Below are 12,965 nucleotides of genomic sequence, written 5' to 3' on the forward strand. Positions count from 1 at the left end.
AACGGGCCGAGACGACGGTAACGTCTGTGTTGGCAAAACATTGCCTTTACCGCGACACTCAGACCCCGTGTTACGCTTGCGTTTAATAGGCGAACCGTCTTCCGACGACTGCAAAGGGTCAGAGCTGTCCCCATGGCTACAGCCAGGACGCTGGACCTGTCCTGAAGGGACTGACTTCCACTTTAAGGGTCTAGAAACTTTGCTCCAAGGTTTCTTTTGCGAGAAGCCTTCGGATGACGAGGAGAAAACAGCCTCGCTCGTCTTATGGTAGGGGCGATCTTAACGAGACACGCCCGATACCACAGAGGGAACGTCTGTTCGTTGGTTAAAGCCTCTCGTCCCCTTAAGTCCTACGACATTACTTCTCCCTGGTGCAGGGGACCCTGAAAGAGGTCTCGGACTAGGTGAACGACAAGCACGAACAGACGAACCCTCGGTCGCAACACTAAAAACACTTTGCGCACTTATCACTTTATCACTACGATTTTCTGTTTTTTGCACTTACTTCACTGATATCGTATTTTTCAATAATTTCACATTAGGCATGAATAAAACTGATTTTTACCTGAAGCACGCAATTATCCCTTACATCAAAAGGTTATAATTGCGAAATGAGTCGTATAATGTAAGCACATTAGTACATGCAAAAATCAGTAAACATATATATCGAATAAAACGGAAATATATAAAGTTAAAAAGGATCAGTGACTGGGGAGGAGACTAAACACTAGTTCATTAAAGACTACGTTTTCAATCTCTCACCGTACAGTGCCTTGGGACGAGAATAAAAAATAAAAACTAAAAACTAAAAAAGTTTTATCCTTTCTCCCCGTACAGAGACTTAGGACGAGAGTAAAAAACTGAATCGAGAACAACGTTACTCGCTCCCAAACTCCTTACTTGGGACGAGAATAAAGATCGGATCGTTCTCTCTCTCTCTCTCCGTCTCTCTCTCTCTCTCTCTCTCTTGTCACACACAAGAGAAAAGCCCACTCACCCTTCGTCAATAAACAGGTTATTTGACCAAAGGAAAAAAACTGAAAGGACTAAGAAATTGAAAATTAACAAGTTCCTTTAAATTAGTATTTAAAACACTTCAGTTTGAAAGAAGAATGAACAAAACGTCAAAATCGATTTACTCTTTCTGCAAAGTGAAACCGTGATTCTCTCTTTCTCTATCGTAACGATAGAGCGCAAACTGCGTAGCATAAATAAACCAAACGTTAGTTCATCTTTGAAAAAACAGCACGAAGACTATTCAAAGAATATCTTTCTTAAAATATTTTCTAAAAAATATTAATTTCATAACTCTTACAGAGCAAATGATTTAAACTTAACGAAAATAAAAGTTGAATGGGCTCAACGTTGTTTAACTTCGGTTTCCAAATTAGGACCGCCTACATCTCTAGGTAAAGGCCGCATATAAACAAAACATAAAATTTATCTTGATGTTTAGTATAAATGGAAAGCTAATCGAAGAGGCCTAATAAAGGCGGGTGAGATATAAAATATATAGAGGAAAATCTATAATTATCAACAATAATTTATAACGTGATAAAATAATTGCTAAAAGCCTAAAACACACTTCCGTACACTAAGGGAAGGGTCGGCCATCTTTACTCTATGGAAAAAACCAGAGATAAAAAGGCAAGGGCAAAACACTTTTACTCTCCTTTCAAAAGCATTTCTTTTGAGGATAGTATTGAATACTGTAATCCAACACGGCGAAAGCAATAAAACCAAAACCAAGTACTTCACCAATTCGGTAGAAAACTCGAGGTCATAATAGCGAGTGGAATCGACTTGTCGATGAAACCGACAGAGAAGAACTGAGGCTGTTTACATGTATATGCGGTATCTGGCCGATAGTCGGCGCTGGTGGGCACACCCGCAACCTTCATGGCGATCGCTCGCGAGTTTTTGGAATCTGTCGAGCCGTCAGCTATTATATATTCACCGGCTAAGTTTAATATTTAAAAAACATTATTTTTGTACAAGCTATCAAGCAGAAGTGCCAACCTCACAGCCTCTACCTAAAACAAGAGCAAGAGACTTCTTTAATTCCCTGTACTATCCTTTCTTCAAATCAGCAACCAAATACACTTCCTATCTACTGATAAAAGGCAAACAGCCACGGAAATGTCCAAGGGTTAGCACGGAAAAGAAGGTAAAGAACTCTTCAAATTCAACACCGAAGTTGAATATCACCTCAGAAATTGGACAAAAGGGTGGGTCACTAGTTCTATTCAGAGGCAAAGAAGGAAATATACAGTATCTCAGTTTAAAATTCAGTAGATCAAGCTGAATAACACACTTTATATGTGGAGATAAGTTGAATGCATACTAGTAACTTTGAAAAAAAAAATTTGCAACTCCTCAAATTAGGTCAATGGCTTTTATTTAGGCCAATAGACAATCAAATAAAATATGGAAAATACAAAGAATCTTCCCATATGGTTAACTTCCTTTCTCCTTTCAAATTAACCAAAAATCACTAAGCATTATCTATAATTTCATAAGGGGAACCAAACAAATATTTTTTTAACCCCAACATAAACTCAACAGATTCATTAGTAGTTGTAATTGATAAACTAATTAATCATTGAGTATTAAGTATATGTTTAAAGAGAGAGTACACCAAATAAACATATTTTGAAATCTGACTCATTTACATTTTATATTCAAAGTTGTGATTCACCAACAAATTACCCTCTAAATTAGATACATAACAGACAAGTTATAATGAAACGGATGTAAGACAAAATAACTAATAATATGTTACATCAAAACTGTTGGTCCAAGACAAAATATGCCTTCAATTTATTGTAAGACAATCATCAAATAATGATCAACAAAAAAACGTTAGTTCTCCATAGATCTACTGCAAGAACTCTTCCTAAAAGTAAATTCTTAAAAAATCTGAATGCACTGATTAACACTGATATGATGTGCTTTACCCTTGAAAACAGGAAAGGTAGATTCATCCAATGATATGCAACGAGGGCCAATTAGGTTCTTTAAAAGAAGAACACTAGATATTGTCTATAAAGGAAGCAGAAGCCACAAAGGAATTAAAGAGATAGTATTCCTAAATAGCAGATGGGGTCTGTTGGGCCACCCTATCTTCACTTGAATGTGCAGCCTTTTTCAGGAACTTGACTAATTACTTAGACAAAATTTATGAGCATACTGTACATACATAACCAACTATTCCTTCAAATTAATGCAACTCTTGTACTTGTAATCAGTGTCAATTTATAACTGGAAAAGAAGAGACCAAAATAACAGATAAAAAGGCCATTCATAGTATTGCACACAATTATACAGAAAAAAAAATCTAAAAATAAGAAAGAAAAAAAGGCGTGTATAAATTGCAACAAATTAACTAAATCCGATGAGTTCTTTACATTGTTTCTCATGCTAGCCCTCGGACCTATTCCCAACAGCTGGGAAGGGTTCCTGGATGCTACAGGGTGGGGAGGGGGGGTAATTTTTCTTCATTGTTTTATCTACAAAGTTGGTACTTCTTTTTAACGGCTAGTTGTACTCTGTGGCAAGGTTATTTTTTCTAAATAAAATCTTACAAGCCTCAAGGAGGTTTCACACATAAGGCAGAACTATCAAACCACGCTCAGTCAAAGTGCACTTTCCCATACAGATAATATAATTTTTGATCTACTTTATTTGCAGAAGGCTACCTTCATAATATGAATCAACAAAAATAGCAACAGAATCTACACTTTAGCACAAACCATTTAACCCTTTTACCCCAGGCTATTTGGAAATTTCTAACCCTCAACCCCCCGGGGGTTATTTTTTTCCAAGCACATTTTGCAGTATATTTTTTTTTAAATTGCTCTAACAGCCTTAATTTTTGTCATAGAGAGGTCAGGTTGGTCTCATTCTCTTGGAAAATGCCTGAATTTTCTCAAAAAATTATCAAAAATATGAACAAAAAATTTTGTATAGCATTTTTTTGCAAGGACGTCCCGGTACGTCCATGGGGGTAAAGGGATGGCTTTTGTGAAACGTACCAGTACGTCCTTTGGGGGTAAAAGGGTTATTATGGTCAAAATACACAATACAACTAACCTCCGTAAAATGTTGCTCTATGAAAGAGTTGGCCTTGCAAAATAACTCCATGCAACCATGCTGTTGAGCATAGTTGGCTATTCCAATGGCATTACCTGCTTCTAACTGCTTCTCTAAAAAACTACAGCAGGCCTCTATTACATGATTCATCTGTAATATCATAAAAAGAAATTATTACACATCTACAGTAAATCATATCAATTATAAGATGAAGTATTATATTATTCAAAATACATAATCCAATAAATGGTAGCTTATAGACATTATTTCTCCTTTTTAAAATCTTGTAGTATCATATACAAATCCCTTGGGCAAGCTCTACAGTATCTGGCAAGATATATGACTCCTTGGTGCTGTATAATGGAATGGATCCCATAGTGGTAGTTTAATTCTTCAACAAGTTTAAGAAAACCAGCACAGTGCTTAACTATATCTTAATGTACTGTTTTCAATTTCACATTATTACATAATAAAAATCAATGCGCACTATCTTGTGCCCATATTGAAAATAACCCAGAGATGTCCTATTGAAAATAACTCAAACACATTTTCTTACCACACAACCAAACTTACTTGCAACATAGTTGCAGCTGGCAGAAGCTGACAGACGAGCATCTCGTTGATGACAATTTCACCAGTATACATAAAGCACAAGAGATGAGCTAGAACAGTAGGGCAAAATCCTTGCAACTTTACTGTATCCATCTCACACTCGCGAAGGCCGCCAGTAAACATGGCCTGTGAAGTGCATAAAATACTCTAATTAAAAACCTCATTATTAAATATTGATGGCAGCAATTTTAAAAGATTAAAAATAAGAGCTTTTTGAACCTCATAACTATTGAAAAGCTTTATGAAACAACAATAAAACAACTATAAGTATGCTTAGCCAAGATTTAAAAATACTGAATGACATTTAGTCGCACGAAGACACATGCAGTTTTCATATGCTGTACTGCACATATAAAGTGTAATTCAAATATACAAAAAAAACTATAACTTTGATTAAAGGAACATAAACTTTGGTTATAATCAGCCAACATAATATCCTTAAAAAAAAAAAATTAAAAAAATAATGACTTGCCTTGAAATAAGGACTAGCAGCAGCAAGAACAATCTTGTGCCCATGGAAAATTTCCCGACCTACTTCAAGCTTCACGTCGGTCAGCATATGATTTCTCTTCATCAGGAGCATCATCTAAAAGAATAAGTAAAGTTCATAAAAATCATGAGTATTATAAAAGAACACAAAAGACTAAATAACCTACCAGTGAAGGGTAAATATAATCCAGGCAATCACAACATACATTAAATTAACAAAATATTACAAATACCATAGTAAAAATTTGTCAATCACCTATTAAATTATCATACTAAAATGTACAGTTTCTAACTTGTCTTAGAATAGTAATCATTATCTTATTCCATTAACGTGTATATGTTCTTCAGTTTGACTCCCAAACCATAACCCTGCATAGAATGCAATAGAGTTCTGTATGCTTGACTGTACAATACAATGCTAGCTTATCTAAAATGGAAAACCAAATTGCACATACCTGAAAAGCATCGCTCTTATACTCGGATATACAGAACTTTATTTCTCCCGTTTCCTTGAAAGAAGCACCAGAACTGGGGGATGGGGAAATGCAACTGCGTGAACCACTACCGCTGGACATCTTCGAAGACCCCCTTGCTCGAGAGGAGCTGGCTTGTCCCATATCCATGTCGTTCATTTCAATGTCCGGGTACCAGCTTGCCATTATCACACTAATTACAGATTTGCTTGATGCAAACAGACAATACACACGAGTGCACTAATATAGTGTAAGAAATATATTCCTAAAGAATGTTCAATTTACTTTGCTCTTGGCAAATATCAATTTTAAGTTAACCAACATCATATGTCCACAAAAGATGATCTTCCATTTATAAGAATCGTAACGTGTTGCAAATAACACTCTAGCTTCAAAAACACGAAGCAAAACCAAAGCCCTAAAGCATTTAACTCTTCCATAATTCTTGTTAAAGGCATACACAGTAGTTTATGAGTCATATATCAATGCAGGATATTTCAGACTATAAACATTAATGTAATGCGATATAAGCCTGATTTGGAATGGGTCTTTTATTATCCTCTTGTAATTCACATCCATTTTTCTCATAAGATGAGCGAGATATCACAAACCTCTCGGTCAGTATTCAAACTTGAGCATTCTGCAAAAAGAAATAAAAAGAAATAAGTAAAGGTATCAGAAATGGTAACTTACAAATAAAAATTATATATAGACTATACTGTAAATGTAAACAATGTGTAAACTTTACATGACACTTAAAGCCTAATGCCATATAAAATCTCATACTATAGATCTACTCTCTGCATGAGTATCTTGGAACCTAAAATAATTTCCTAAAATTCAAAATATCTTACTAAAATTTCTGGTTATTGAATAATATTTTATACTTTAAAATACTTTATCATGCTAGGTAAAATATCTTGATACATCAGTCTAAAATCTCTAGGATATTAGCCCTTCTTATAATGGGAGGCAGATCCACAACCCCAAATTAAAGTACGGTACATATTGATGTTCAGTCTCCATAAAATCTTCTACAGGGCTTCGCAAAGTTGAGAAAGCAACACCATTCTGTAGGCAATCACTGAGAACCCTTGCTCGGTTGATATTTTACCACCTTCATCTTCCCCATTAAAACATAAACCACATTCAGGAGAAATAGACTCTTGATCTTATCTCTTCTATGTTCCATAAACCTGATTGACGTTTATTTTCGAGTGTTGCTCTCCAGCCCGAGACGGAAGTGTCAGAAAAGAGAAACATACCTGGGACCTTGATATCAAGACTTGGGCCTTGAAGAGGACAGTCCTTAGCTTGGAAACAAGTAATCAGGATCTAATTGGAAAAAGAAATCCTATACAAAAAGTATTTAATTGGAAGAGCAAGGGTCTCATCCTCAACCATGCAAGCTGGATGAACTTCTCCAGAGAAGTCATCATTCCTAGTAGGCTTATCCATACACGAGCTGAAAAAGGTGGTGGTGTCCTGACTTTTCCCAGCAGAGCTAGAAAATTCTAGACTACCTTCTTCATCAGATAAATAACAGAGCCAATCTGTGTTCCCAAAATACAAAATCAAAGAAGGCAGCGATACTAAGGAACCTCTTGAAATTCAGCATAACCTTTAAATTTTATTGAAGATTTAACAATACCTCCAGGGCCAGCAAAATTCCTTGAAGAGAATTGCCCAATACTAACCAATCAAGGAGGAACCTTTGTAAAAACTTGAAAAGACCTTCAACATAAATAGGAAAAACTTCTTTAGCATTAGACGCAAAGGAAAATGAAAATATGTCAGAGAAGTCTATTGAAAGTATCCGGCTGTTTCTCTTGATTGTTGCCAGGGCTAACGAAGGCATTTATAAAAGAAAAAGAAACCTATTCAAATTTGATAGATTTAACACATGGAGAAAGAAAATCTCAAGCTGAGGAATTTAATTACTGATGCTCATTACCATCACAAATCAAAATTCCATACCCCATTAATTGCTACAACATGAGTAGACTGGTAATCAAACTAAGGTGGTACAGTACACCCAATTTTATGAGTAGTTAGTTTTAAATTCTTGTTTTCCACCAGAGGAATAAGTTGTATTTAACTTAAAAAGCACTAATAAAAAAAGTCTGCACAATAGAATGAATCTGTATAGGGTATATACTCTTTACTTTGGTTTGAGATTGAACTATGTGCACCTACAGACTGAATCTGTAAGACATGTTCATGGGTAAAATTTACTGGACACATTTTTTAAAGACTGGGACAAGCTTTTCTGAGTAATGGCCTTAAGACCGACACAATCACATACAGTAAATCAGACTCGTCAACAATCATGGGAGGAATAATTTTCGAAACCAGTGAGATACTGGTGAAGCCAGATTGTACCTCCACATCCTCTTAAACAATCTTCTTCAAATCAGACTTAAATTACGTGATCTAATGAACAAACTGGTCAACAGCAAGGTACTGGAAATACTGAGTTCTAAATTCTAGTGCAATATGCATACCTAATGTAGATACCATTTCAACTTCAAAAGGTGGGTCCTGGGTAGAGTCAACCTCAAAAAAAGTCCCAAAGACATATCAGCCACAAAACCCCTTAGAAAACTGACCTATGAGGATTGTACTTAATCAAATACCATACTCAAAACATCATCTGTTAGCTCATCTTTTAATCTAACATCTGCACTCGTAGCAGTAACCAAGAGCACTGACATTGCCAAGAAATCACTGCTAAGGATACCTTGATCATCCAACAAAGCACAAGCATTACTGCTAACTTTGTTTTCTATCTCTTAACTAACTTTTCTTTTACCCTGATAGTGTTCCCAAAATAAGATCTCAGCACTTTATTCAGAGCTGTACACTGAGAACAAATATCATTATCAACAAAGTCTATCACAGTGAGTAGTACATATGAAATGCGGATGGCGAGGGTTACTTGCTAATTTTGTCAATACACAAAACTTGGAATACACAAAACTTGGAAGACATACCTATAACAATTCAATTAACTAAAAAAGCAACAAAATTTGGAAGACATACCTACTGTATAGCAATTCAATTAACCAAAAAGGCAACAATCTACTATGGATGCCATCTATTGTAGAGTAATTAAAATTTCAGGGAATTCACAACACAAAATATTAAAGGGAGGCTTTCATCACAGAGAAGGAAATTCCTTTCTAACTCCTGTTGGGAGGAGACGCAGAGGATAAAAATCTTGTTAGGTTTCTGCGACGAGAACAATGTCTCTCCCATTATGAGGATATCCACTCCCTACAGTAGTTAGATGGCGATTCCATTGAAAATCTCCTGTCTACGCAAGAAGGACAAAAAGGACGTGGATCTACGTCTGCCCAGCTCATGAGAATGACACAATGGTCGCTATCCCTTCCTGGGAAAGAACTTATTCACTTGTAGCTCACAGATAATGAATAGTAACGCAATTGACCGTGAATAAAAAAAAGAAACATAAGTCACAAACATTAAACAATAAAAGTGTAAGCGAGTTGAATGCGAGGGGCTCAATTGTAGGGAAGAAGTGAGAGCACAACCTCTTCACTTCACAGCCAGCAGTGTTGTGGGGAGGTGAAGCGGAAAAAAATCCTCTTGCCACATGTGCTTTGATTGACTAGCAACAAAGCATGGTACAATCAATCCAATTTTCTTAAATTGGCTGGTCGTAGAATATAGGACAAGCAGTAACCCATATACAGTAAATGACTCAGAAGTTTGTATCTGTGTAGGAATACTTACAATTTAACTAATGTACAGTATTTAGAAATAAATATGGTTCGTTTAAATGGCATGAGATTAAAGTATAATTATCTATGATTCACATCATGTGCCTTTAAAAGTTTTAGCCCTGCTGTGGCTTACTTTCCTTGCACATAAAATGATCTCATGGTTCCTCTGTTCTGGCAAGAGGTACATACAGTAGCTGAGCTGCACATGCCATCCCTATGGGTCTCTATCAAAGTATCTTAATTACCTATTACTGCGTATTACGTCCCTCAGATGAATTTTGCTCCACCATGGCTAGCTTTGCTCGCACAGCGGTACATATATGAGCTGCACATGCTAATCATGAGAGTCATTTTTCATGGGAAATACAGTATTTTACTTACACATGAACAACAATAGCTATACAGTACTGTATATTGAAGAAAGTTTTAAATATAATCAATAACAGAAATAAATGAAATTACACTAAATATCTGAGCCTTTGAGTAACGTACATAAACACTACCTAACAAAACTTCCATACCTAACCTAACCTACAAGCCATGTCCTTACCTACGTACCTAATGGAGCTACCGCACCCATGTGTCACCCCCTAGCCTGCCGTATTCTTAGCGATAGGTTTAAAATTAAGGGAATTATGGAAAATGGCCATCATCATACATAAACCCCTAAAATTTCCGTGAAATTATATTTACGGACGGGGAAACATTGTGTACTGAAAATATATGTTTACTGTAGTAAAAAAGATTTAACCGAATTTGACCTTCATTTCAACCGCAAACAAACAGAACAACCAGTTCGGCTACTTCGTTAACCACTACACAATCACTAAAATTGGTAATTGAAATGAAGTCAAATTGGGTGAAATCACAATGGTTCTTCATGGTGCGCTTGCTACGCTCCCGAAAAAAACAAAACATCAAGCTCCATATGTACTGCCAAGCAGTAATGTTGAGCTGCTCATGCTAACATCAATGATTGATTATTATTTCTTCAATAATTATTTACGGTGTATTTTCTTTTTTTTTTAATAACTAATAGTTCTTGCTTCGACGTGCGCTCGCTTCGCTCACGTAAAAAGAAAAACATCAAGGTCCAATGTACTGGCAAGTGGTACATGGTTCTTACTTCTTAGCAATTATTCAGTAATATCATATTTACGGAAGGGGAAGCATTTCAAACAGAAAATATATTTTTCTGTAGTAAATAACATGATTTAACCGAATTGGACCTTCATTTCAACCGCAAATAAACAATAGTTTTTAGTAGGGAATTTTCCCGTCTGTAACTAATAATAGAACCAAAATTTCTAATATATTCAATTCCTGTGGAAAACGTCCTCTTCCAACGGTCGTCATGGTGGAACTGAAGCCGGATGGGAACAAATGGCTCTTGTAAAACACCACCCGGGAACTTATGGATATCTATTTGGAAGCTCTTAAGTGGTTAAAAAAGAGCCAGGTAATAATTACGTCACAAAAAAAAAAACGAAAGCTGCCAAAAGGAAACGGAAGCAACGCAAGCGCAGTAACCTGTAATCTCTCTCTCCAAAGGAAACATTAAACGGAGAAAATGAATTGGCGTTCACATTTTATTGATCAATACGTAATTTATTATACCCCAGCCTCCATCAGTCATACATAGAAAAAGGTTTTAGAACCTTTGTATATCAGCGGCCAGATCCTCTCACATAGATTAAAAATGGACACCAACTAACCTAAACTCCCCCCCCCCCCCCCCAACCTAAAAGCCATGTCCTTACCGACTTACCAAACGCAGGGCTAACACCCCCAGCGACCCCTCTTACACTGCTATATTCTTAGTCATCCGTCATCATACATACATGTGGCCACTATCATACATACACCCCCAAGGTTTTATTATAGTTACAGACGGGCAAAGGTTTTTACTAAAAACCAACAACTTTTCCCTACAGAAAAAGACCCGTTTTCTTCGAAAATGACACTTATTTTCAACGCAAATAAATACTTAGCGGAATATAAATATATATACATCCACTGACATGGGATCCCCAGTGGGAACCCAGTTGAAATTATCAAGAGAGCCAGCGTTCGTCAATTTCTTAGAGAGAATAGAAGTTTTGCTAGAAATTATAGTATCACATACAAACCGAATTGTCCTAGGTAACTTTGAGACCTACAATATATAAGGAAACTACATTATGTTAGGAGGGAAAGTGAGGTTTCTATGATTATTGGTTATACCATCCTTATCAGGTTGTCTTTTCTCCAACTTTAACTACGAATCTTTCTTTATTCATAAACAAATATTGGTTTCATTGTAGTGTATTACAGAGCAATGTAACCTAAGAAAACAACTACTTTTTCTTATAGAAAAAATTACGCTCTCTTCGAAAATGACACTCGTTCCCGTCGCAAATGAATAGTTTCAGAAATATATATACATCTACTGTATATCCTCCAATAATGGGGGACCCCCAGTGGGAACTCGGGGTTTTGGGTGGGGAAAACATACTGGGGAATCGATATATAAACGTAAAATAAGCCTTTTCTTCTCTATACATTACCTTCTTGAAATTATAATAACCGGAGGAAAATACAAAACAGTATATCTGGATAAACTTTGGAGGCGCCGTTGCAAAGATTGTGTCATGAAAAAATACAGTAACCAGTGCTGCCAACGTCCGATGTAGATAAAATGTTATTTTGTGACCTGTCATACTACTAGGCTAGGTTAGGTGGGTTTGTTAGGTTCTGTGCCCTTTTTGTACTTTTTATATATTGAGTAAAAACTTATATGGAGAAATTATTTAAAATACGTATGGAAATATCTATCATTGCTACCGTTAGTAATGTCAGCGTGCCGTTGGTAACTCTGTGTACCATACGTCAACGTTGGTAACACTGTGTATTATTGGTAACGTTAATGTTATCGTTCGCAGTACATTCGTGAGAGAAGTGACACCGTGCAACTTAAAGTTAGCCAAATTGGTTGATCTGTTTTTTTCCGATTGAATTGAACATCAAATTCGGTTAAATCACGTTATTTACTGTAGGAAAACATATATTTTCTGTTCGAAATCTCACCCTGTAATACAATACAAAATTACCCAAATATTAAGCCTACCATAGACAACTAAGCTCATCTATCGTTTTAATGAGACTGCACCTAATTTCCCTGGAGCAAATACGGTGCCCACTGGCTAAGAGGCACACAGGTCAGTCTTGGCTAGTACAGAGGTAACGTGTTCGCCTCGCATACGCATGACAGCAGATCGATCCCAGCCCCGGAACCGTGAGTTTAAGCTGTTTACTGGGAAGGCCACTGGTGTGGTTGGGCACCACAATGTGAGGTTGGGGTTGGGCTTACCCGGCTGACGTTCTGATGATTATCTAATATCTATCGTGATGATATTGGAACTGAAACCAGACACCTTTACCTTACAAACAAGTCTCCTATGCATACGTATATTAGATGAGGCTTAGCCCCAATTTATCGTCATGGTGCAAGTTATAAAAATGATCAACTGAAAACATGCAACATGGCAGAATGATTTGATATTCAAATTTGTGA

At 36.4% G+C, this 12,965-nt stretch overlaps 1 protein-coding gene across 3 annotated transcripts in view; it reads right to left on the reverse strand.

The window, feature by feature from the left end:
* Nucleotides 1-12,965, reverse strand: part of Keap1 (kelch like ECH associated protein 1) — an 85,635-nt gene that overhangs the window by 15,831 nt on the left and 56,839 nt on the right. For all 3 annotated transcript variants that reach the window (XM_068394917.1, XM_068394919.1, XM_068394918.1), the window contains exons 2-5: nt 5,649-6,306; nt 5,177-5,290; nt 4,666-4,830; nt 4,093-4,242 (exon numbers count right to left, since the gene is read on the reverse strand). In XM_068394917.1, coding sequence (XP_068251018.1) covers nt 4,093-4,242; nt 4,666-4,830; nt 5,177-5,290; nt 5,649-5,852 — 633 coding nt within the window. In that variant the 5' untranslated portion in view covers nt 5,853-6,306. The remainder of the gene's footprint in view (nt 1-4,092; nt 4,243-4,665; nt 4,831-5,176; nt 5,291-5,648; nt 6,307-12,965) is intronic.

This window comes from Palaemon carinicauda, chromosome 20, assembly GCF_036898095.1.
Source record: "Palaemon carinicauda isolate YSFRI2023 chromosome 20, ASM3689809v2, whole genome shotgun sequence".
NCBI classification, from domain to species: domain Eukaryota; kingdom Metazoa; phylum Arthropoda; class Malacostraca; order Decapoda; family Palaemonidae; genus Palaemon; species Palaemon carinicauda.